At 46.1% G+C, this 26,966-nt stretch overlaps 1 protein-coding gene across 16 annotated transcripts in view; it reads right to left on the bottom strand.

Annotated features, from left to right (window-relative positions):
* The window catches only part of ZNF462 (zinc finger protein 462), a 152,657-nt gene that overhangs the window by 81,062 nt on the left and 44,629 nt on the right, over window positions 1-26,966 (bottom strand). For 12 of the 16 annotated variants that reach the window (XR_002337179.1, XR_002337178.1, XR_002337180.1 and 9 more), the window contains 3 exons: window positions 8,086-8,335; window positions 1,939-7,541; window positions 1,007-1,171 (listed from right to left, as the gene is read on the bottom strand). Coding sequence is in view for 11 of the 16 variants with exons in the window: in XM_013993738.2 (XP_013849192.2) it covers window positions 1,007-1,171; window positions 1,939-7,541; window positions 8,086-8,305 (5,988 nt within the window). In the remaining 5 variants the exon portion in view is untranslated. Of the gene's footprint in view, window positions 1-1,006; window positions 1,172-1,938; window positions 7,542-8,085; window positions 8,336-15,605; window positions 15,765-26,966 lie in introns of all 16 variants that reach the window. The other 4 variants (XM_021067157.1, XM_021067161.1, XM_021067165.1 and 1 more) reach the window with 2 other exon arrangements.

The raw sequence follows: 26,966 nt of genomic DNA, 5'->3' as shown, positions 1-26,966 counted from the left end.
TTCGAGGTTGTTCCTTGGATTACTGATGACACAGGAAGAACCGATCTGTCTCCCTTGAGTGATTCCAGGACACAAGCCTGGGACACACCATGGGGGCGTGCAAGCTGACCACTGCTGCCCAGGTGCCGCTCACTGCTTTGCCGCTGGCCGGAAGGCTTCAGTCTTCGATGAGAAGAGCAGAAGCTTTCCCTCCATGCCACATTGGCAAGACAGGCCAGAAGATCAAGAAGAGCAGATGACAAAAATACATTCCCGTATCCAGAGTGAGCAAGCAAGAGCCCTGAAATAACTTCTCTGCTCAAAACCGCTGATTAGCAATATTCTGGAAGGCAGAGATGGTGGCTTGGTTTTTGAAACTGTGGCTGATCTTAGGATTATGATGTTCAAAACAGGTGGCCTACTACAGGTCGAGGGAAGAGGCAAGACGTTCGTCGGCAACAGGGGGAGAGGGGATGGAGGAGACAAAAGGGATCTCGGGGCCAAGTGTGACTTGGAGACTTTTGGTTTTAGATTTCCTGTTTCTTACACTCCTCCGGGGACCTGGGATAAGAAGTGAAAGAGATTCTGCCGGGCTGTCTGCACCCATCAGCCAGAAGAAAACGACAAGAAGTCAGGCAGCGGGGGGAGCAGAAGAGGATGGAAACAGAACCCTCTGGACTCCTCTCAAGAGCTCAGGCCACTCGGAAGGGCAAACACCCAGCGGCACTAAATTCAGCACAGAAAGGCGACCCAAAGCCTCCTGGACCCAGAGGCCCCGATCTTCTGTTTCCACCAAACTAGCCACGTGGAAGGGGAACCAGATCGAAACGCAACCGGGTCGAGACACGGAAGGCGAGGAGGATCCAACCTGTAAAGAAATCAAAACAAGCCAGAGCGATCCCAGCACAACTCAGGAATGCCCACGTTCCGGGATGCCCTTTCCCGGGTGGCTCTGAACAATGGCGTGAACCAGCAATTCCAACGGCTCCCACACAAGAATCCTCATCCAGACCTTCCCAGTTCTCACCTTCACGGCGGCTGACACGGCTGGGACGCTGCCGTACTGGACGTGCTTGCGCAGGTGGTTGCAGATGGCACGGAGTGTCGGATGCACTTCCACACAGAATTTACATTTGTAGCCCACCACCTTCCTCTCCTTGATCTTTGGCACCTCTTCTAAGTGACCAAAAGGCTGGTAAAATACAGTGGTAGCCGTCAGTACTCCGAGCCCTCCCTCAATTGCCGGCATTTATTCTTGCAGCTTACTAGCAGGTTTTACGTTAAAGCGGATTAGCAGGTTAAAAACCAAGGGAGATATATGCGAGCACTTTTACATAACGAATTCGTCGGAGTCGAGGCGCGCTGCCGACTACGCAAAGTCTCCAGAACCCACATAGGTTACGACTTGTGAGGAGAGAAGATCTCGGTGCAGAAGCCTCATCGTCACTGCCACCCAGTTATCTGGTTTTCAAACCAATGTTTCAACTACGCAGGTGAAACGTTGCTTAGCTACGCCATTAGCGAACTTCTTGACCAAAAAAAAGGAGGAAAAAAAAAATCTACTCCTGGAGATGTTAGGTTCGTGGAGCGGACACTGCAAACCAAGGCACGGCTGAGAAGCACTAACGGCCCACAACTGCCGTGGGAAAGAGAGCGAGCGTTGTCTGTGTAACTAGGCCTCGGATAAGGCTACTTGGCAGAAAAGAAATACAGAAAAACCACCCGACCCTCCCCTGGGGAGCCTTGGGAGGGGTGGGAGGGAGGGGGACGGGCTGTGGAGCAGGGTGAGCATAGAATGGGGGATAATCAAGCTCGAAATGTTTAATTGACTTATTGAGCTCTCTGGCAAGCTAAGTCACTAGGAAGCCCGTAGCGGTTTGGCTGGCAGCAGAAGAAGTGCATGTGGGCACCAGTGATGAGAGGCCTCCTGGGGGAAGGGAAATCAAAACATATCCTTACCCTCTCTTGTTTGAAATCTGCAAAAGCACCATCTGCATATTTCTGCTTGCTCAAAAGCTGTTTCCTCCTCTCCTGACGTTTGGCACGCTTCTGGAATTCCTCATTGTGAATGTTCAAGTGCGAGGTCAGCTCCGCTGTGCTTTGCAGTTTGCTATCGCAGTGCTTGCACTGGTAGGCGGAGCTCTGCGGGCGGGGGCCGCCGCCCAGGATGACGAAGTCCCTCTTGAGGTCCCGACTGTGGTGGTCAGTGTAATGCATGCACAGCAGCTCGGCCGTGCTGAAGGACAGCTTGAAGCACTTGATGCAGCGGAACGGGAGCCACTCGATTTCCTGCCCTTCGCTCCCTTCCACCTCGGCTTTCTCGAAGCCGCCTCTCTCCTCCTCTTCCATCAGCACCGGCTTCTCGTGCTCGTCGGCATAGACGGCGGTGAAGTAGCCGCCCAGCTTGCTGGCGTGCTGCTTCTTGGGGAACACGCCCGGGTGGCGCTTCATGTAATGGGACACGATGCCTTTCTTGCTGAAGGACTGGAAGGAGCACAGGGAGCACTTCTTCTTCTCCACGGCCCGCCGGAGCTCCTCACTGAGCTGCGGCGAGTCGTCCTTGGGTGGCGACGGGATGATCACCTTGTTGGGCTTGTCGCTGATGGTCCTGGAGGCCGCCAGGCAGTGGGTGTAGTAGGCGTCGATGTCATGGCGCTTCTGGTAGTGGGCAGCCAGCCCTTTGCGGATGGGGTTGGTGTAGGCACACAGGGCACACTTGAAGAGGTTGTTCTTGCCCTCGGGCTGGGCGCGCACGTTGTTGTGTTTGATGCGGTAGTGCCGGGCTATGCCTTTCCGCGTGGAGCAGAAGTACTTGCAGAGCTGGCACCGGAACACAGTGTGGGAGACCAGGTGCGAGGTAGCGAAGTGAGACGTGGACACGGGCTCTTCTCCCACCTCGTCCTCGGTCACAGAGACTTGGGAGGGGCTCACTTCAGTGGTTATCTCGGGCTCGAGGGACACTGGCAGCTTCGGGGGCGACTGGGAAAAGACATCAAACTCGGGCTGGTTGTGATACTTCTCATAGTGGATCTTGAGCTTCTCCAAAGTGCCGTGCGTGTAGGGACACAGTTTGCAGCGGTAGGCTCCGTACCCTTGCTTGAAGATCCGGCTGGTCTCCTCCACATCGTTCTGGGTCATGTCGGCCGACTGCTCCACGTCGTGCACAAAGTCCTCGGCGGTCACCTTGATGGACGGGTGTCGCTTCTGGTAGTGGGTCAGGACGCCGTGGATGCGGGTGTTGATGTAAGGGCAGTGCCTGCATTTGTAGACGGCGCCGGGGTTGATGTCGATGTCCTGGGCAAAGTCGGCAGCCTTCACTTTCATGCCTGGGTGCTTCTTTCCGTAATGGGTCAGAAGGCCGTGCAGGTTGTTATACTCAGACTGGCACACCGTGCACTGGTACGGGGTGGAGGAGATGGCGGGGTTGGCGGACGCCAGCTGGATGCTCTTCTCTGGAGAAAGTCTTGCGTCCTCTGGGCACTCGGCTTCCTGTTCCATGAGGGGGGCCGACATACTGTTTTCACAATTCATAGGGCCCACCAGCTCTTCGGAGGGCAGGATGGGGTTCTCGACAGCATCTTTCTCCTTAATGATATCCAGCAGCACTGACTGGTCCCCGTTCATGGCCCAGGGGTGGAATGCCTGGTAGTGATTGGTGATGTCCCAGATGGAGACGGCTTCAAAAACACAGTCTCTGCACCTGTACGTTTTGGCTTCAGCAGGCATCGTGAGGGAGGGAGGGGACGGGTCTGGCCCAGCCCAGAGCTTGGTAGCCATATATGTGTAGTCGACGTAATGCTCAGGATGCCTCCTTTGGTAATGGAGGAGCAAACCACTGGGCTCCGTGTGGGAATAGATGCACCACTCGCAGTGGTAGCCAGCTTCTATCAAGCCATCAAGAAATGCCCACCGCATGATGGACGTAACTGTGGCCTTCAGGGCAGGGTGATCCTTCTTGATGTGCTTCCTCAGTGCATAGAAGTAGGGGGAGGTGTACGAGCACTGCCTGCACTTGAGCGCTCGCAGTTTTGTCTTGTCTCGCTCCATGCTCGAGGAGGGCACCAGCATGCAACTGGTGGGCTTCTTCTGGTTCCGGTCACAGAGGCTTCGGATGGTGGCTGTGTGCTGCCGGATCACATCCGCGTTGGCCTTGAAGTCTCGGTGCTTCTTCTGATAATGAATGAGGACACCCTTGACCGTCCGGTTCCCGTAATCACAGTGCTGGCAAAAGAACATCTCATTCTCTACGGGAAGGCCATCTCGCTCGGCGCTGCTTCGGTTGAGCTGTTGCATGGGGGCAGGTGGCCGGGGGGAGCCTTGGGGCCCCTCGGCCCCTCTCATCATTGCAGCTGTGGGAGGAGCCTGTCTGATATATTTGGCAGTAACCTTTATCTCTGGGTGTCTTTTCTGGTAGTGGACAAGGACTCCCACAACTGACCGATTGCTGTAGGAACAGTGTTTGCAGTAGTAAAGCTCAGTACTGAGGTCTGGTGGCGGGGGTTGTGGGGGGGGTGGGGAACCCATGGTGGACATTTTGGGAGACATTGGAGCACCCACCTCAAATGATAACTGAGAAAGGGCAGAGCCCCTGTCCACAGACACCATTCGCATGGTTTTCTGGATCCTAAAGTAGGAAGCCTTTTCTTCTGGGTGTTTCTTCTGATAATGAACCAACACAGAGTGCATGTTAGGGCTCGCGAAAGAGCACACGTCACAATCATACACGACAACCGTGTTGACCGAGGGGTCCTTCTGGTTTTCACATTCTGGAGGAAAGGTCTTGGAAGGAGTGTTTTTCGCGAAGGGAGCTGGCATGCCGCCACCGCGGGCCACAGGCGTGGACGTGGCCATGTTCTTGGGAGCTGAGTTCAGGATCTCCCTCAGCGTCTGGGATTCCGTGTTCAGCCCCTCCTGCTGCTCCACCACGTAGCTCGAAAAGATCATGGCGTTGTTAATCTTAACGGTGGGATGCATTCTTTGGTAATGCGGCATCAGGCTTCGGACGTTCGGGCTCGTGTAGGAGCAAAATCGACATCGGTAGATCAGGTCCGAGTGGTCAAAGTTGAGTACATTCATGGCTTCCGGGTGATGCTCGCCATAATGCTGCTGCAGGTCTTCAAAGTTGGTGTAATCGATGTAGCATTCCAGGCACCTGTACACGGCACTGTGATCATTGGGGTCCAAGATGTACCTGAAGCTGAATTTAATGTACGGGTGCATGCGTTGGTAGTGGGTGCTGACGCTCCGGGCAGATTTGTTGTTAAAGTCACAGTGTTTGCAATAATAAAGCCTTCCCGAGTCACTAAAGTCCGTACTTTCATTATTGTGCTCAGTTCCGTAGATCGGCGTCTGGGTGTTGAGCAGAGCGGTATTAGAAACCTGGTGGTCTTTCATGTTCGTGGAGGAGCCGTAATAATCCTCTTCGTCTTCAGAGAGGGTGAGCTCTATCTCGGCCCCGTTGGTGGCGTTGTAATCGTGGGTGACAGTTCTGAAGGTGGGCTCCTTCTGGGGCTCAGGGGCATCTCTCGCCCAGATCTGTTGGGCTGCGAAGGACGTGGGCACCTCCAGGACGGGCTCCGTCGGCTCTTCTTCCCTGTCCAACTCCACCTCTATCTCTACTTCGTTGTCTTCCTCTTCCTCCTCGTCATCCTCCACGTTGATCACCGCGTCTTCCTGCTGCTTGGTTTGGTTAATTTTGCTCTGCAGGTTGCTTGCTATTTCGTCGATCCTGGTCCTCTTCTTCACGGGCGAGAGGTCGAGAGGAAAGTCATTAGTGAGTTTCCGAGAGGCCTTGGCTACAAAGTTGTTCTTGGAGGACAACCCAAGAATTGAGGTCTGACTTTTCTTCACAGTGTTGCTGGAAGAGGGGTGGCTGTCTGTCTCGCTCTCCAACGGCAGGCTTGCGGGCTGCCCCTCGAATTTTGGCAAGTTGTCACAGAACGAGTGTTTGTGCTGCTGATGAACCCTCAGCCCTTTCAGAGTCGTGGTGGAGTAACTACACATGGTGCACTTGTAGGGGTGCAGAGGTGGGACTTGAGTGGGGGGAGGTGGCGGTGGCGGCTGGGGCTGGGGCGGCACCTGATGGGGTGGCTGTAGCTGCGGGGGCTGCGGCTGTGAAGGAGGTGGTGGCGGTGGGGGTGGCGGGGGTGGCGGTGGCTGTTGCTGCTGCAAGGGATCCAGCAGGACCCCTGACTTTCTCCCATTGATGCTCGAGCTTTCGTAAGACACGACACCTTCATTCAGTGAGGAAGAAATGCTTTCGCTCTGGGAATTCACAGCATCCCAATCTGACGTTGTACCCGTGTGACACTGTTTGTGAGCCCCAAGTTTTAACGAGCTCTTGCAAGTAAACGGACATTCGTCACATTTGTAGACAGCTGTCTTTCCAGATAAGTGGATGTTTTCTATGTGACGGGAGATGCTACGTCGATGCATGGTGAGGAAAGGACAAAAGGGGCACTGGAACCTATTCATGAATCTTCTAAATGGAATCCCCTTCGTCTCCAATAATTTGTTGCCATCTGAGCCCATCAGCTGCTCTGCAGACATGCCTGCTGTCTGGTGATCCATAGCATTTAAACCATTCTCACTGTCTATTTCATTTAACTCTTCATCGGAACTAGAGTCATTTAGCATGCTATTGGTTTCCAGGTCGGCCGAAGAATTGGTCATGTCAGCCATTCCATAACGGGATCTCTCTGCCAAGTTAACGAGGCCAGAGTTGTGAGGTGACTTCGGCTTCATCTGAGGGTAAGACATGGGTGAAAACTTGGAAGCGGAAGAAGAATTGGGTCTCATGATGGAGTTGCCCATGGAGCCCCTGAAGTTGGAGACGTTAGTGTTGGGAATCTCCCGGCTGGCCACATTCATGGACAGATAGGTGGAGTTGGAAGTGGGGCTGGGGGCGCTCTTGTTCTGCACATCGGGCAGATTAGTCCCTTCTTGCTGCTGCCTGAGACTGGAAAGGATCTTGACCATGCTACGGTGTTTCTTCATCATGTGGTCACACCAGCGTTCCCGGCGGGGGGTCTGATAGCTGCACCACTCACAGCAGAAGTTGCCTCGAGACTTGGTCAGGGGCTTGACCATGGATTCCAAGATGCTGCGCTCCACAACCTCCGCTGGCAGTTCCTTGCAGGGGTCCTGCAGAGACACAGGCGGCACCACCGGGTCTGGCATCGGACTTGGGGCAGGGGGGGGAGCAGTGGTCTCCTTCAAATTGTTTTTGTGATACATCTTCTGATGCTTAATTATTCTTGCCCTCCTTGGTGACTTGTATGTGCAAAACTGGCAAGAGAAGACCTTTCCAAATCCCTCGTGCATCATGATGTTATAATTTAAGGATCCTGGAAGAGGGGGTCCCACCGAACTCCCTTCGGCTTGAGCTCCATGGACCTTCCTAGTGTGTTCAATGAGGAGGTTTTTTGACCTGAAGTAGCGTACGCAGAACTTGCATTGAAAAAACTTGTTTGTTGGTTTGGGATTAGGGGCGATATGCTGACCGTAATATCCTGGACTATGGCCATAATAACTTCCGGTCCCCAATGCAGTTGCATTTTGACCTAAAGAGAAAGCAAAAAGGTAAGTGGGAAAAGAAAAGTGAAGCAAAAGAGAATCAAGAAACACAATCATGCAAATGCCTTTTTCTTTTCATTCTTCATTAATAAACATCACCTTCAAAAGGCCGAACATCTCAAGATGAGGCCCAGAAGAGTATTAACGAAATGTTAACGAACACGTACGGGTGGTTTCTCACCAACGGAGACACAGGGCTGGGCTTCGGCTGCAATATTCCCCTCTCATCTCTATTCAGGTGCCACGGAGCTATGAAAATGCAAGTTTCACCACCTGCAATATGCATTCTAGAACTTACCAAGATACAACCCTCTTCTCCAAATTGAAAGGAAGCTAAGGGACAGAAGGAAGCTGAAAGGACAGTAACCCAAGCTACTCAAGAACAGAACCACGCTGCCCAGACCACAAAGATGGCTCACCAAGAGCAAGAAACTCTGTAGGAGTCGTGCATGTCAAGAACCACAGCTACAGGCTCAACAGAGATAAGGGCAGTGAAATGCATCAGATATGATGAGCCTAGGCCAGATTTACCTGATAAGTCCTCTGCGATTGCAAATTCATCCTTTATGGACGAAAACTCCACCTCTGTCTGGTTACTGGCATTCATGGACCCAGATCGTGGCTCGTTCACATTGTCTTCAGCAACGTCCGTCGGCTGCAGAAATGCCGTGTGGACATCCTGGATGTGGGCCTTGAGATCTTCATAAGACGGGGCTCTGAAGTCACAGCCATCGCACTGAAGCACCTCCATGATCTGGGTCTACTCTCTCACATTAGGAACCTGCAGCAGGAGGCAGAAGGAGACATCATAAGGACCGTGCTCCTTGCCTACCCTGAGTTGATGGGGCTACGAGTCCATTAACGGGAAAAATTCCAGTATCAGCAGATCGCCCTCTCTCACTGAACTTTGCCAGACGGAACACTGGCCAAAGAAAGGAAGTCAGACATAATAGGTCTGGTGTCCTTGACTTCCTAACTTCAAAGAAGGGGGGGAAAACAGATAAACTTTTTCTAGCTAGAGATATCTTCAAATGCCGTTTGTCAAGGAAACCTTAATACTTCGGAAATTGTAGTGGCTTCTGAATTTCTTGACTGCATTCACATTTCCTGGTAGGTTAATACTGACTTTGATTCTGGCTGAGACCCATTTTCTGTTTGAACCAGAACCTTCCCAGAAGTCAAGAGGATGCCTTTACAGAAGAAAGGACCTACTTCAATCTTCATTTTAATATTACTATTCTACCTTTGATGTTTGATCACCAAATGGTGAGATGTATTGAATCTCAGAGTGGCAGGAGAAAAAGCTTCTATTGTACCTTTTTTTCTTCTATTATCTTAACTGATAGTGGGATACACCTCCTTTCTCCCTTCCCCAAACAGTTTAGTTTTTTGGTTTTTTTTTTTCCATGAGCTAAATGGTTATTTGCTTTTTACTACCTCCCAATTATAACCTAACAGCTTCTCCAATCTAATTAGGTCGTAAAATATTTCTCATGAGATTCTCAAACAACCAACTTTAGATGACAATCCAGTTTCTGGTTCCAAGTTGTGCTTTTTGGTACCTTGATTTACACGAAGGCAACAGGAACGCACGGAGGGGAAGAATGGCTTTTAAGGCGGGACTTGCTTTTTTCCCACTTCTTCCCTTTGCAAACGTGACGTGCACACTTGGCCATAAAAAGCAGTGAACGTGATTTAGGATAAAGCAAAACTTGCCCAGCTACCTTTGTGCTGTTGTTTACTGTGTGATTGAAAGATACAGATAGCTTCACATGAACTCAAGGGGAGAGGCCCCCCATGAAGAAGTTAAAAATGTATTAGAAGGCATAGCCCTTCCTATGTTAATCTATATCCTGAGTTGAGATACCCAGTGATTATCTTAATGAGTGAGTTACTTCACTGAGCTCATGGCAAATTCTGTGGAGTCACTGTAATCTAGAACCAGGCGTCCAAGAACGAAAGCCGTAAGCCAGATCTTTCTATACGTAGATGGGGGAGGAACCTTCTCTATGTTTATGGTACAAGGTCAATGATTTCTGCAGGAGGAAGAAAGTCTAGAAACATCCATGTCTCGAAAGGAGCTATGGCAGGGGGATCTTCCCTGAAGGAATGCTCCTGCCGAGAGCCTGCTAAAATAACTCCTGGCAAGGCCAGCTCTGGACAGCCCAAGCTTGCAGAGTGAGACGCAGCTATCTGCACCTCCTCTTCTTTCACCCAGCAATTCCTCCTTTGTCAATAAACATTGAACTGTGCACCAGAGTCCTTTCAGCTCACTAAAGCCTCCATCTTCCCAGCCCCACCAGCTTTTCTGTCTCAGCACCAACCCAAATTGTGTGGAAGAGGTTGCTATCAGCTCTGGATCAAATTACAGCAGTCACGGAGGCCCCACCCCACTTCTCCTTTCGCACAGCCCATTAGACCTGAAAACAAATTTTTCCATCGTGCAGACGACTCCTGCATTTAGAACACTTCACAGCAAAAAAGCAGATCATCCCGTGTGCGCTCCCCATCCCCCCACGCTCCGTCCTTTCATCTCTGCCAAACAAGCCACAGCTCTGCTGAACGTGTTTATCACACTTTCAAGAGATAGGAGCTCCTGCGTCACTGAAGCTCTAAGACTCTCGGAGCTGCCCTCGTCCTCTGAGCGTTGGGAGCGGCCATTTTAGCTCAGAGCTTCCCCTCCGAGCGCGACATGGCTTCTCTGGGATGCTGCTGGGCTGACAGCATCCCAGGGGGGACAGGGCACAGGAGCAGCCAGGCCCCTCCTCGGCACTTCTGCTCCCAACAAAGGAGGAACTGTCTGCCTTCCTCTCCGAAAAAGCAGCACCTTTCTCCTCCTCACATGTCATTCACCAAGACCTCCGAAGGTTCTTTTATCCCATGATTGATAGGCTGGTCCGTTCGCCCCAGCACAGCCCTGGGGACGGCAGGACACTCCTGGACCAGACCCTGTCCTACAGCAGCAGCCTTTGGGGGTGGGCTGGAGGGGGGGAACCTCCAGAATGCCTTGGCTTTCTTGGGAGTCGTCCTTCCGCACACAGAAGACATACCATCCGACTCTGCTTGCCAGATTCCAAAGTCTAATGACCTTTGTTAATCACCAGCCAGTCTGTCTGCATCAGCAGACCCTGCCAACAGGCACACCCTTCAACACAAAGGCTGTAGCTATTCCTTTTAAAAGAGGTTCTCTGAAAGCTCCATTGTGTAGCCGAGAGGAAAACAAAATCTCTTCCCTTCAAAACTTCAAGCCTTTAGAAATAATGCAACAAAAGGCTCTCTGCGATGTGTCTTTTGGAAAGTTTGAGCCTAGTTTGCACAACATCAACAACAAAAAAATGACGGTTCTGCCCAAGGAAAGCAGGGCACCTTCAGCATGAAGTCACCCACCCAGAGATGAAATTCATCTCTCTGCCCAGTTCTCTATTATCTTGGTGGTATCTTCCGAAGCTGTTATCAAGGATTCAGACTTCACTGGATGCAAACACCAACCAACAGTCTCCTTGTCCTGCTACAAAGGAGATTAAAGGGTTATGAGATCTGGGGCGGTGGGGAGGGGGGAAAAGCCACTGATTTGGAAAAAGAAGAGATGATGAAAGTGATTTCCTAATGGGTTCTAGCTTTAATGTTGTTGCAGACTCTACCTCAAAAATAGCTCAGAGCCTTAGAAGAGGTTAATCTCCAGGCTGCTGAGAGAACCAGCGTCACATACCGCTGAATGGCCTTCAGTTTGATGTCTGCAACCGAGTTCTGAAATGAGGACGTAGCCTCCACTGAAAGCCATTTTGTCTTTGTGCACACACTTCTCCTGGAGACGCTGACAAGAAGGAGAAAGCAGAAATCGCCAGCATGGCCCAAACAAGCAAAGACACAGACACTGGATGTGTTTATGAGAACAAGGATATGTACACGGGCAAGACGAGAGAAGACACTGAACAGGGGAGGAGAGAGACAAAGAACACTGGACCTGAGGATGACCCGTCCATCAACCCCAGGATGTTTGTTTACCCGGCAGATGGTAATCCTCCGAGAAACCAACAACAAAGATGGGAATGAGGATGAGAAATACGCTTGTGCATATTTTACTGTTTCATCAACCGAGAAAGAACAGCAACCCTAAAAGGCTAAACCAGACACTGATGTGCTACCCCATTATGACTTCAAGTTAAAAGCCATCATCTCATATCTACTTTCTTTAGTTAAAAATACTACTGTGATAATGAGATTAGCAATATTTTTCCCCCACTGACCAAAAGCAGAAGAGGAAGCATCTGAACTAACCAGAAAGAAATGCTGTTTCCAAAGGTCATGAGATCGATCTGCAAATCAAACAAGCACCCCCATCACCTACGCCCCATGCAGTATCTCCAGGCCCCTCAAGGTCAAACAGGCATGGATGACGGGACCCTCAACGCCCCCCAGGATGATAGGATGCCAGTGCAGGTGGATGAATATGGATGTGATCTCAAAGAACCCAGCACCTGGTGTGACTAGTTAGACCATTCCAGCTTTTCACTGCTCTTCAGTGGGACTGATTGCCACTTCTGGGTTGCTTCGATTTACATTTAGAATTGAGAGTCTGGGGTTTTGAAGAGGTGGGATTTTGAAGAGAAACCCCAAACCCAACTTTCTATATTGGAGAAAGTCTGGAAGACTTATTTAAAGAAAATCCAGGGATCTTGCTAAGGATTTGGAATAGTCACAGGAGAATGGGGAAAGGGGAATCATGGCACCAGGGTGCTCCTTCTCAAAATTATCTTATTTATTTATTTTTGTCTTTTTAGGGCTACACCCATGGCACATGGAGGTTCCCGGGCTTGGGGCCTCATCGGAGCCACAGCTGCCAGCCTACGCCACAGCCACAGCCACACAGGATCTGAGCCACATCTGTGACCTACTCTACAGCTCACGGCAACACCAGATCCTTAACCCAATGAGCGAGGCCAGGGATGGAAGCCCCAACCTCATGGTTCCTTGTCAAATTTGTTTCTGCTGTGCCACAACGGGAATTCTCTCAATCTTAAGAACACCAGTTTTGCACTTATCTACAAAACGGAAACAGACTCACATACACAGTATACAAAACTTACCAAGGGGGCAGGGTGTGGGAGGGATGAATTAGGAATTTGGGATTAGCAGGTGTATACTGTTATATATAAAATAGATAAACGACAAGGACCTGCTGCATAGCACGGGGAACTATGTTCAATATTTTGTAATAAACCATAATGGAAAAGATGAAAAAGGAAATATGTATCTCCAAATTACACATGTGCTGTACACTTGAAACTAACATGACATTGTTAATCAATGACCACTTAAAAAACCCACCACCAGTTTTAATTTATACCACCTGCCCGCCCACTATGTTCAGAATTTTGGGGCCCCATTATGTATGTCCTGTTTTTCTCCTGTGAAGGTGAAAGCGGACGATCCAAGGTTCCACCGAGTGTTCTTCCCCTTCACCGCCCGGACCCGACTGGAAAAGGGAGGCACCCTGGGTGTTTGAGGGCACTCCTACCATCCCACCACCACCACCCCAGTCACCACCCCCATCAGCACGGCGAGCGCCATTCTCCAAGCTTGCGTGCCCAGGAGCATAAACAGGGTCTTCAAGTCAAAAATCCCAACTGTCCCCAAGAAGTGTCCAAATGAAACCGTGCAGGCCTTGCCTGGACCTAAGCTGTTCTCCGAAGGAAGGATTGCAGAAATAAAGCTGAGAAGCACCCCAGTCACAGGGATTCAGAAGAAATTAATTATAAGCATCAAAGCCTTTGAGAACTAGAACCAGGAATACCATAAGGTGCTTTTCCTCTGTCCACTCCAGAAACCTAGTTTCAGTTGTAAGGCAGTGAACTCCCCAGTTCTCCTGAATCACAATTCTAATAAAAGGTTTTAGGGAGCACTTGTTGTCTATGCTTTTCTTCCTCTCCTTGCCTATGCGTGGAAAAACCAATTATCCAAGGACAGGTAGTGGAATGCGTAAACTTCGGGAGAGTATGGCCAGAAAGACAGAAAAGGAGGAACTTGAAGACCATCCTACAAATGTATTTACAGATTGGAAACCGTTGCTAGGGTGAGGTCAAAGAGTTGTAGGCTGTGTTGGGAGGTTAACGTCTCTAATGGCAAGCCCGGCACTAGCCCTGTGGCCTACAGCATCACTACGCGGCGTGGTCTCTAAGGGCAAGCCCCAGGAATATAACTGGGAGGAAGGAGGAATTTTTAAGCTCAGGATGAAAAAGGAAGAGAAAAAAAAAATCACAAATCCATTTGTGAGTGCAGGTTGCTGCTACTCTTAGCAACAACTATTTACCATTTACTCCTGCCAGTGGTCGACATGGGGGGTTCTAATTTTTTTTTTTTTTTCTTTTTTAGGGTCGCACCTGCGGCATATGGAAGTTCCTAGGCTAGGGGTCTAATCGGAGCTACAGCTGCCGGCCTACACCACAGCCACACCAACGCCAGATCCCAGCCATGTCTGCGACCTACACCACAGCTCACGGCAACGCCGGATCGTCAACCCACTGAGCAAGGGCAGGGACCGAACCCGCAACCTCATGGTTCCTAGTCGGATTCGTTTCCTCGGCTCCACGACGGGAACTCCCAAGTTCTAATAATTTAAAAATCATTTAAAAACCATCTTTCCAAACAGGACTGAATCAAGAAATTTAAAAAATCTTCCTTCCAGAAGACAGTACTTATGGAATCAAACTTACAAATGCAAATATAGACTATATACACACACATACATTCACACACACATACACACACACACACACACGGGTGCATGCACGCACACCTATGCACACACACATCTCATAGGGTGTTTGTCCTCTGCACTTACATATATACATACATATACATATGTATATATGAAATAATTAATTTTCCTGATTTAATTTGAACTCAGACGTGGGCATGTGCCCTCCAAATTTAACAGGAGGGTCAGAACCCTTCCGAATAGGTGCAAATGACATAAATACTCTTCCCACATTATAGTGATTAAAAAAAATAATAAGCCAGCAAAATAAACCAACAAAGAACTTCCAACGAGCTACCTCCATCGATCCCACAACATTTGGTGCAACTATAGATCCTGGCTCACCATGTGGTGTCTTCAAATGTCCTATCCAATGTTTACGCTATTTGCTACATGATCTAAGCAGTTCTGTGTTCTCTTGGCAATTCACCACACTAATGAAAGGTTTAACATATCAGGGAGGATAAATAATTAAGGAATTCAGAAGGGAGACACAGCTGTTCTTCAAAACCAAATTTTTAGAAGAGAAAGGATTAATTTGCAATCACATATGCAACCCCCAAGATGAAACTGAATTTAAATAGGGGTAGAGACATACCACTAGACCCTGAGTCCTGCCAATGCCCACGTGTGGCCTCTGTTCCATGTGGTCGGCCTGGTCCATCCCTGGGACCTGGGATGTAAACATAGGTTCTGAAAGTAGGCAACCTGCAGATTCATAACCTCGTCACCTTCCAGCCAAGGATGCTAGTCTTCAGATTCTCTCACTGTAGCTTTGTTCTCTTGAATCAAGTTTGAGTTTTCCAGAGCATGCTGGACTAGTATTTCCTAACAGATACCTTGTGGATCGTTATTAAAATCAGATAATCTAATCCAAATGACCCCCCCCCAAAAAAATCAAATAGGGAAATAAGAAGTCATTCTGGCTGAGTGACGTGTTACGAAAGCAGGTAGTCAGTGTCTAGTTCAGAAAGAGATAGTCCATACCTTCTGGAGAATTCATGCATTCCTTTGCCATGATGTAAGGCTAGTTGAGGCCAGCAAGCCAATAGGCAGCCTGCCAGCTCTCCTCCTGTCCTTAGAAAAGGAAGCGTGTGATTTGAACAGGGAGATAAAAGAGAAGAGAAGGCCCTAGAAAAGAAAGGGAGGAAGCGGGATGGTATCTGAAGAGCTTGAGACTTCATTGTCTGTGGAGGGGAACCTGCAGTTCACCAGATAAGTCTGATTCTGAGAAGCGTCCTGACAACGTTCTCCTTGAGGAACAAAACAAAACAAAACAAAGACGCCTCCTCACCCCGAAATTCTCAAAATGCAACCATGACAAAGGAGATCCCAGCGCATCGGGTTCTTTCCAAATGACGGAAAACCATTCTCAGGGTTGAACGAATTCTCTGAAATGTCATGGGTCCGTCAGGAAGTTCCGTGGAAACTTGGAGGCCGGTCTTGCCTGAGCCTGGAGAACAAGAGAGAACCGATTTGCCTCCTCTAAGGCCAAACCTCACCCAAACGGCAGAGACAGAAAACCGAGATGTTCCTTTACAGACTCTTGAGCACGCTGGCTGGGTTTCCACAGACACTTTTCACATGACCAGAACGCTCATTATGAAAATTGTAAAATTAAAGGGAAGTTGCAGATACGCTGCTGGGTCTTCATTACAGAACTCATTGAGACGCAGAGTAAGCAGAAGCTGCAGAAAAGTCATCTTCCACCTCGTGAAAGACCAAACTGTGCAGAGTAGCTCCTCTGTGGGGTTGAAGGCTTTCCTAACGGCAGGCCTTGGGCATGTCTTCATGGCCCCAACATGGCACAGAAGGTCTGGTCAACGCCACCAAGTCTAAATTCTACCATTTGTGATAACCCATATGTAGGGATTTGTATAACTGAACCAATTTGCTGTCCAACAGAAATGAATACAACACTGGAAATCAACTCTACTTCAATAAAATTTAAAAAACAAAAAAGAAAAGTGAGAACAAGGGTCAGCCTCATCCACTACTGGACCATATAAAAGCGAATACAATCAAATACATAGGAATAAAATGGAATAAAAATTCAAACAAAAGGAGTTCCCTGGTGGCCCGGTGGTTAAGGATCTGCCATTGTCACTGGCATAGGTTCCAACCCTGGCCTGGGAACTTTCACATACCATGGACGCAGCCAAAAATTTAAAAATATATATATATATAATAAAATTTTTGCCAAAGTTTATTTAAAAAAAATTTTTTTTAAATGCTACAGTTTCAATGAATGAATCCAGAAACCATGTGAATCACTTACCTGGCTCTCTTACCTTCAGAGGAAACAAACAAAACAAAACAAGGAGGTATGGTTGTTGAGCATATAAGCAAGTTCTGCCAGAAGAACCTTTTTTATTCAGGAAAAGCCCACAAAAATCCCCATCGAATCCCGCTGAGACTTGTCCATTGCCTTATGCTCATGGTTTGCTCAGAAAAGTCAGACAAGTCACTTCCTTTCGATGCGAACCGTCCTGAGTCTGCCTACACCTGTGGCCCCCCAAGGCCCCAAGCCACGCAATGCAATGACCTTTCCCGTCTAATTTCTTATATTTGATGAAACCCATTACACATGCCTGTCTCTCTCTCTCCACACCATGGTTCCTGATCTGACCACCCCATCAGGATGAAAGCCCTAAGAAGACTGCTTTCTGGAAAGGTCAACAAGGGCTTGGCTTGTGTGAGTCATGAACACTTTCAAGTTCTCCAACCCAAGTAGATTACGATTTTTTTCCTTCTCTTGGTCTTCCACTACAGCAGAAGCCATGAGAAGGCTGTCCTTACCCTTTATTAAACTAACCACTGGCCCATTCAGATCCATTAGTTTCCCACCCTTGTTCCAAGAAAATAGGAAAAACACCCTATGTATTTATGTATGGAACTAACAGATACCCAAGAATTGGGATTTTTTTTTTTTTAATGATAGCTAAGGAATTTCTTTTCTCTTGCAATCTTCCATCTACTTTCAGCAAGTAAGTTAACTCCTAAATTAAACAAACAAACAAATAAAAATTGCTGCACCTCAAGAACGTCTAAGCAGAAAATTAAGACATTTGTCTGCCAACAAAACAGGAGAATTTCCCACCATGTGAAAACACTTCAGTGGCTCAGGTACATGGACACACACACACATCTCACATTCCATACATCCTTAATGATAAGTCTCACTCTGCCCAACAGACTTAGGTTTTTCAGCTTATTCACTACTGGGCTGCTCCAACGACAAGGATCCAGAAATGCCTCTCTAGCAAGTAAAAGAATTTGTTCCCGGCAGATGCAATGACTCTGCCTACTCCCTTCACCTTGAGAAAGCCTTTCGAAGCCTTGACTTGGATTGTTTTGCTAAATGGAGAGATCAGGTTATGACATTTGACCTTTTTGTACAAAGGGAGTGTTTTACAAAATTTTCTTCTCTCTTTTTTTTAATTTTTACAGCTGCACCTGCAGCATATGGAAGTCCCCGGGCTAGAGGTTGAACTGGAGCCACAGCTGCTGACCTACAAGTTACAGCAACACCAGATCCAAGCTTCATCTGCTACCTACACTGCAGCTTGTAGCAATGCCAGATCCTTAACCCACTGAGGGAGGCCAGGAATCAAACCTGCATCCACAGAGAGGCAATATCGGGTCCTTAACCCAGTAAGCCACAACAGGAACTCCACTTCTCATATTCTGAAAGGATTTTTTTTCCAACTTCATTCATCCCTCACTTTTCATTATTATTCAGAAACAAATAAAGGCCCAGTTTTGTATGGCTGACTCCACCACATGCAATTCCAGGCTCAAAGCTTCTATCCTCCAAGAGCTTCCTCACAACTCCATCTAATGTTAGCATTAGCCTACTCTCCCCACTCCCTGCAATCGAGCCCCTGTCCACAAACTCTGACCATACTTACTCTCTACCATGTTACACTGCCTTCTAAGTTCCTTCATTGTTGGTATGATGCCTGTTTGTGTATGGTCTGTGTGTCGCTGCTAGAACATAAGCACTCTGAGAGCTGGTCCTCGCCTGTCTATTTACATTGGAATTTTCAGCACCAGGGACAATTCACGCAATGGGTACTCAAGCAAATGTGAGGAATGAATGAACAAATGAATAAGTGACGGGATTCCAAGCAAACAGTAGGATTGGTCATGAGAGTTAGATTCCTCTACCAACACTATGTTTCCACAGAACACTGGTCCCAATCAGGAGAGGTATCTTGTCCCCACGGACCCCAGCCCAGGGATATCTGGAGACATGTTTTTGGTCTCATGACTGGAGGTGGGGGGGTTCTATTGGCATCTAATAGGTAGAGGCCAAAGATGCTGCTAAACATCCTCCACAATGATGAATGACAGCTCCAGACAGCTCCACAATGATGAATGACTTGGTCTAAAATGACAATAGTTTGGAGGTTGGAAACCCTGTCACGAGTGGTATCTAGGTATTTTTAGACTCTGCATAAAAGCCACCTGCCTTTATAAGCATTTCATGTGGTCCTGGCTAGGGAATCTCTGGACAAGATGACCAGCAAGTTCTCTTCCAGCTCAAAGATTCTATGATGCAAAACCATCTTAGAGGCCTTCCTGTCATATAATACCATGAGTTTTTAGTTTGATTTTTTTCTGATTTGGGTATTTCATCAGAAACATTTCAAGAAAAATCCAAGATTAAGGCATGAACTGATCCATCTTTCTTTAGTGATAAGCCCCTTGCACTGATGATGATCCTGTGGGCTTTGTGGGTAAAAGGTCAATGTCATTAAAAATGGTCAAGTCTCGGAGTTCCCATCATGGCTCAGCATCCATGAGGTCGCAGGTTTGATCCCTGGCCTCGCTCGGTGGGTTAAGGATCTGGCGTTGCCGTGAGCTGTGGTGTAGGTCACAGACATGGCTCAGATCTGGCCTTGCTGTGCCTGTGGTGTAGGCTGGCAGCTGTAGCTTCGATTGGACCACTAGCCTGGGGACCTCCATATGCCTTTATAATAAGAATGAGTGCATGCATGCCTGCTTTCCAGGAGAAAATTAACCAGTGGTACCAACTCAAGCTAAACCTCTAGGAGCCAGGCTTATCTAGAATCAGCAATTCCAGATAAGCATCTGTGACCCGAAAAACAAAACAAAACTTAGTGCTCTAGGACACTGCCCCCTCTCTCCATCCAATGAAGCTTCACGAAGATACATCAAAGTGACTGGCTGACTACTAGGATACCAGGAATTCTGAGGAAGTGGCCAACGCCCTTTTCCTCATCACCCTCACCATCCAGGGAGAAGGTATTCTCTGCATCACTCCACCCACATACTCCTGACACCGCTAAGCAGCCCTGAACTGATGTGAAACTTGGAATCATCACCTGGGGCTACACTTGAGACTCTGATCGCTTTCCTGCCGCAAAAAAACACTTTCCAATTCTTGTTTGCCAAGATTCTGAGAAGCCTGAGGAACAGTTCTCCCCTATAGCTCAAAACCACATAAACCTTTTCAACAGACGGAAAGTGTAAGGAAATTAGGTAGGAGCAGTGCTTCTCTTTCCCTGGCTTCCCTCAAAAATACTGAAACAATAAATTATGTGTGCCTTCCCTAAATCAAATGGAAGAAGTCAGTCCTAAAAGTCAATAATCAGTAGACTCATACTGTCCACAGAGAAAAGATCTGGAAGGCCATGTAATCCAATGTGGCTCAGTATCTTCATTTCCCAGACAACGAAACTGAAGGTCTCAGGAAAAATAACCTGCCTAAGGCTTCTGGAACACTCTCTGAAGCGGGGGGGGGGGGGGGGGGTAGTCTGTGGAATTCCATCATTTGAGAAAGGAAATCAGCAGTAAAAACACTCTATAAATGTTATTCAGTTCATTAAGAGCTATTCACACTTCGGGTCCATGCCCCATACATTCTCACTAACAAGAGTTTTTCTTCACGGAGGAGGCAGATTCCAGAATAACCTCCAGTGTCTCCTCTGCTCTGAATTCTACACTCAGGAGATTAACTGAAAAGGTGGAAAACCCATCGTTTGCAGTTTGACTGTTCAAAGATCTTCTGAGGCATGCAGACTGTGTGCCCCCGCTTTGGAAACACGTTCGGAAGACTGAAAGTTGCCGACAAAGGTATACACAGAAGAACAAGAGCTATAACACTGAATTATCTTTCTTCAGAATCCAACCTCATGGAATCAGAACAGGGTTAGGCAGTAGCTTTATGCTCCCCCAAATCTACCCCATGAGAAACATCGTCTGGTTTCTTATGGAAAATGTGCTCTGCCAAAGTCGCCGAAGAGGCTGGCTTGAATGAGCCTTAGGAGTATCTGGAAATATCAGGGCCAGTTCATTTAAAATGGAAGGGGACGAGCGGTCGGCCCTGCAAACACCTGGCAAGGAAGCCGTCTCCTTGTGGCACAGCTAGTCTGTGGCTCCGACCAACATTTCCAGAATACTGTTGACAACAGATTTCACTTCAAATTACATACCGTGCTCTGAAAGCAACTTAGAACATTTCCCAATACACTTATTTATATATGTTTATTTAGCCCTTATTTCTTTATATCCCTAGTAGATTTCTATACCCATTCGTTAGGTATGAAAAGCTAAATGTATCCAAACAGCCTGTGATCACCGTTAACTTTTTCAATATTCCCCAGGAGGGTCTCTTAGTAATGAAAATGTCTCAGAAGTCAGGAAGATGCTGAGATCTCCTATGTCTGTCCCTGTTTTCCTACCTGTAGAACACCTTGACCTACATTTCGAAGACCCAGGTAATTCCCATCCTTTAAGAAAATGAGTCTTGAAGAGGGGTCCCTAGACCCGCAGCATCAGTAGCACCTGAGAATTCACTGGGAAAACAATCAACCACGTTCCACTGCAGACATAGTGAATCAGAACCCCTGAGGAGAGGGCCCAGCAATCTATATTCTAACATCAGCGTGACCCTGATGCCCACTCCAGTTCTAAGATCAAGTTCGAATCTCCTTTCCAGGCCCTGAGACCACCAGCTAGAATGCTGAGTTCTCTTCTCCATCGCAATAGGAACCCTACTTATAAGCACTTGTTGATTGAATGAATACGATAATAGCTATGCAGCCGTCAAAGAGCCTAAGAGAGGACTAATGTTTGCAAATATCTCAGTTCTTATTTAGCAATTAATGGGAAAACATGAAGTTGCAGAATCCGGCATGAGAAGCTAGTAAGAGCACACTCATAAAAGAGTTAGCATCTGTGAAAGAGAAAATATTGTGGCCGATACAATGCTGGTACTGATATTCATCTCCTTTCATCATTTCGGAACCGTTGGTGACATGGTGCCGTTGATATTTCTACTGTAGGATGTGGCAATCCACAAGGGAAAGAATTGGAATATTTCATCCAGAAAATACTAAAAGAGTTGGAAAATTCTCAGGACCTGGACTCTTCCATGGCAGGATGCTTTTCTGATTAACGAAATCTTATTAGAAAACACCACCCAACTTGCAGTGGTTATTTTATGATCACACTAAAGCTGCAATGCAGAGTCGAATCCACTGTAAGAATCAACATCTGAAAACACAGATGTGTTTGGAAATCCCTCAAAAAGCAGAATATGTGTTTTAAGCTAACCAAGGGACTTGCAGGGGGAAAAAAATGATGGCTAATTGTCTCAAAACTGCAAACAAAGACTTGGCTAAAGGAAAAGAAAGAGAAAAACATAAACAAAGACAAGAAAAACTGGCCACACCAAACCAGCAGATCCATGGGTCCCTCAAATCAAAAGCAGACCTAAAACACAAAATCACAGAATTCAGAAATAAAACGCATTAACTGTGTCCCATGTAGGCACCAAACAGGACCATTATAAATTGCTGAAGGCTACAGAAGAAAGACAAACCATCAAGCCCCAAACAAAAAAGACAAACTATCAAGTTCTGAGACCAGAATTAAGCAGCATTTGAGATTTAAAGATATGACCCTTGTTACTTGGGGGCCAAGAGAAAGTTCTGAGAGAAACCAAGAGCAAATTGTGTCATTGAATATAAGTTAGGGGAAAAAAAATGAACTGAGGACCCAAAAAAGTGACAGAAAGAAACATGGCATGGGAAAGACCAATAAACAATCTATTTTGAAAGAAGGGGGGCACAGAAGAGTATTATATACAACAATTAACAGAGATACTATAAAAGAGATCAAAGATGAGCTGATAAGACATCAGACTGAGATAAAAGAGAAGCTGGCAGTTGAAGAAAGAAACTGACAACAAAAATAGTATCACTGCAAAACCAATAAATATATTAAAGTAATAAGAGGTAAAATCCCCAAACCAAAAACAAAGTTGATGATGTGGAGATCAGTCTTCAAAAACACTGCATAAAATGCAGAGGAAAAGGACAAGTAGATGAAAGCCAAGTGGAGAAGATGACAGACAAGAAGGTTTGAAAACAAGATCCGACATACAGATAAAAGGTATTCTAGAAGTCGACAGCAAACAAAACAGGCAAAACAAAATACGCTCAAATCCGTGATGGAAAATAACCTCCTTGCAATAAAGGAATATATGATGCTCCAGGAAAAAGTAACATAGAATCATCAAAATTGAGACATCTCAGTGAAGTTATAGAATTTCTAAGATAAACACTGAATTCTATCGAATCAAGGTATTAACAAATTAGTCAGTTGCAAGGGGAAAAATCAGATGGCCTCAGACTTCCTCCCAGTAACATTCAAAGCAGTTAAAGGATGTCTACAGAGGCTTCAGAGCAAGATCATTTCCCAACTGAATTTGCAACCATGTATAAAAGGTAATAAAAATACACTTTCTAGGCAGCATAGTCAGGGAACGCAGTACTTACTGACTGACTCTTCTTCAGAATCCATTCAGTGATGTAGTATTATCCAACTAAGAGAAAGTTCAAAATCGTGAGACTGGAGACTTTAGAGGTAAACTGGGAATGTGAACACTAAATCCACTTGCATTTAGATAGACAATTGATCAATTTATGATAATTGCAAAACAAAATTACAATCGCTTGCAATGAGGTCCTACTGTATAACAGAGGGAAATATACTCGATCTCTTGTGATAAAGATAATATTAGAAAAAGAATGTATACAGATAAGTGTGCCTGGGTCGTTCTGCGTACAAGACACAACACTGTAAATCAACTATACGTTTATAAAAAATTTAAAAAATAAAAACCAATCCCTTAAAGGGAATAATTATAATAATAGATTATTCCATATAATAATAACAATAAGGTCATACAGAATTGGGAAAAATCCTCAGGCACAATAACAAAAAGAAAGTGAAGAGGCATTAGAGGATAAATGTAAATGGGGGAATCGTCTCAACTCTCATAGAAGGACATAGATAAATACTCAGTATTTCTTCTTTCTGAAGTTACTAAGTAGAGGCACATTAATTAAAATTAAAAATAATTAGTAATAAAAAATTAGGACCTAGTTTTTAATTTTTTTGATCAAAGAAAATAGATCATGTAGTAAAAGGCAGAAGACAAAAGAAAATACACAGAAATATCCAAGTATCTGCAAAAAAATTAATTAGGGGAGTTCCCGTCGTGGTGCAGTGGTTAACGAATCTGACTAGGAACCATGAGGTTGCGGGTTCGGTCCCTGCCCTTGCTCAGTGGGTTGACGATCCGGCGTTGCGGTGAGCTGTGGTGTAGGTTGCAGACGCGGCTCGGATCCCGCGTTGCTGTGGCTCTGGCGTAGGCTGGTGGCTACAGCTCCGATTGGACCCCTAGCCTGGGAACCTCCATATGCCACGGAGCGGCCCAAAGAAATAGCAAAAAGACAAAAAAAAAAAAAAAAATTAATTAGAATCAAGTATCTATGTTAAATCAATAAATGTGAATTGGGAGTTCCTTTGTAGCACAGTGGGTTAAGAATCCAGCATTGTGGAGTTCCCATCATGGCTCAGTGGTTAAAGAATCCAACTAGGAACCATGAGGTTGCAGGTTTGATCCCTGGCCTTGCTCAGTGAGTTAAGGATCCAGCATTGCCATGAGCTGTGGTATGGGTCGAAGTTGTGGCTGGGATCCCGAGTTGCTGTGGCTCTGGCGTAGGCCGGCGGCTACAGCTCCAATTGGACCCCTAGCCTGGGAACCTCCATATGCCACGGGAGTGGCCCAAGAAATCAAAATAAATAAATAAATAAATAATCCAGCATTGTCACTGTTACAGCTCTGGTTACTACTGTGACACAGGTTCAGTCCCTGGCCTGGGAACTGCCACAGGCTGTGAGTAGGCTTCCCTGGCCCCCAGCCAAAAAAAAAGAAAGTGAATTAGACAACTACTATGGAAAATATTCAGAAACAAACTTTAAAGTGGGATCTACAAAAGATACACATGCAGCAAAATGACACAAAAACTTGAAAGTAGTAATATGGTAAAGGTGTATCAAGAAAAGTAGAGATCTTGAGAAATACTATTAATGGTTAAATTCAAGATTTAAAAAAAGATGGTAACTTATCCATAAGTTTTCCTAAAAGCAGAAACAGAAATATCCACAAACGTAAAGGAAAATAAAATTATAATGTTAAAAGTTTAAAGATAAATACTTAACAATGTAAAAAAGTACAGTCCACAATGACGATTGATTATGAATATTTATGTCCCCACAACAGCACTAAATAGAGAAGGAAAAAAAAATGGAGGCTTACAAGAGTCTATAATGCTGGAATTAAGAGACAATACATTACAAATAGAAAAAAATAGCCTATTATCTCAACCTACACTGCAGCAAAACTATGAGGGAAAAGCAAACAAAAATTCCCAATGCTTGAAAGTTTTTTTTTGTTTTTTTTTGTTTTTTTTTTTTGTCTTTTTGCTATTCCTTGGGCCGCTCCCACGGCATATGGAGGTTCCCAGGCTAGGGGTCGAATTGGAGCTGTAGCCATCGGCCTATGCCAGAGCCACAGCAACTCGGGATCCGAGCCGCGTCTGCAACCTACACCACAGCTCACGGCAATGCCGGATCACGAACCCACCGAGCAAGTGCAGGGATCGAACCGGCAACCTCATGGTTCCTAGTCGGACTCGTTAACCACTGCGCCACGAGGGGAACTCCAAAAGTTTTTTTTAATCAATCTTCTCAGCAAGTTCTAGGATAACCAAAACAAAAAACTCAACCACAGCAGGTGAGGTTTTAAATGTTATATATATATATAATGTTGAATTTGGTAAAAGCTATATACTTGGGAGGAAATTTCATAGCTCTTTGAAAAATATGTCAAGAAATAATCATACAAAATATATTAAACATCTAACTCAAGTAAGAAGAAAAAGGAAGAAAAGTGGAAGAAAGGATCCAGTTAAGATAAAGATTGAAAATCAGGCATCAAAAAACTAAAAAACAATAAATCTCACCAAGTAACCACTTTTTAAAATATAATTCTATATAAAATTAAATAAAAATCACTATCCAGTCTAATAAGAAAAAAGAGGATGGAAAGGCAAAACACATATAAAAAAAAGTAAGAATAAAACAGAAACACCCACAAATGTAAAAGAAAATATAGTTTAAAAATTACTATGTACAACTCATAGTAACACTTGTAAACACAAATGTCAAAGACTACTGTCTAGAAACACATATATTAACAAAATTAATCTGAGAAAAGAACTAATCCAAGTAGAGACGGGCCTTCAAAAATTCAGTATATCAGATGCTTCCTAAATTGGTGCAAAGTCTTTTTTTTTTTTTTTTTTTTTTTTTTTGTTATTTCTTTGGGCCGCTCCTGCGGCATATGGAGGTTCCCAGGCTAGGGGTCCAATCGGAGCTGTAGCCACCGGCCTACGCCAGAGCCACAGCAACACGGGATCCGAGCCGCGTCTGCAACCTACACAGCTCACCGCAACGCCGGATCGTCAACCCACTGAGCAAGGGCAGGGACCGAACCCGCAACCTCATGGTTCCTAGTCGGATTCATTAACCACTGCGCCACGACGGGAACTCCGGTGCAAAGTCTTAAGGATGAGAGTTTCACCACATATTTCTAAATACATTGTAGTATAACATAGATAGCAAAGCTTACCCCAAAACAATAAATAATACTATAAGAATAATAAAAGCAGTCCAATGCCAATGCACTAATAAATACTGAGGCAAAAATTCACCATAAAATCCAAGTGCACCTTAAAGGAATATCACTCCATGATTAAGTGGGGTTCACTTCCGGAAGGCAGTATTTGCATATAAGAAAAAAAATCTATATTCTACTATATTAGGAAGTCAAAGGAGAAAAAAATAATTTGATCAACACAGAGAGGCTGGAACAGCATTTGGTGAAATTCCAGATCCATTTCCAATAAAAATGTTTTAATGATACATATAAAAACTCAGCAGCATGTTTGATGATAGCACATTACAAAAATTCAACTCAAAAACCAGACAAGGATCATCACTATTACTTGGCATTGTGGAAATCCTAGCCAATGCATTTGTACAAGAAAATAAAGAAATAGCAACTGGAGAGTTCCTGTCATGGCTCAGCAGAAACGAATCTGAATAGCATCCATGAGGACGCAGGTTCGATCCCTGGGTTAAGGATCTGGCGCTGCCGTGAGCTGTTGGTGTAGGTCACAGACATGGCTCGGATCCTGCATTGCTGTGGCTGTGGCTAGGCCAGCAGCTATAGCTCCAATTCGACCCCTAGCCTAGGAACCTCCATATGCCA

Source organism: Sus scrofa, chromosome 1 (genome assembly GCF_000003025.6).
Source record: "Sus scrofa isolate TJ Tabasco breed Duroc chromosome 1, Sscrofa11.1, whole genome shotgun sequence".
Taxonomy (NCBI): domain Eukaryota; kingdom Metazoa; phylum Chordata; class Mammalia; order Artiodactyla; family Suidae; genus Sus; species Sus scrofa.
The sequence above is the reverse complement of the archived record's forward strand: the minus strand, read 5'-3'. Positions and strand labels throughout refer to the sequence as shown.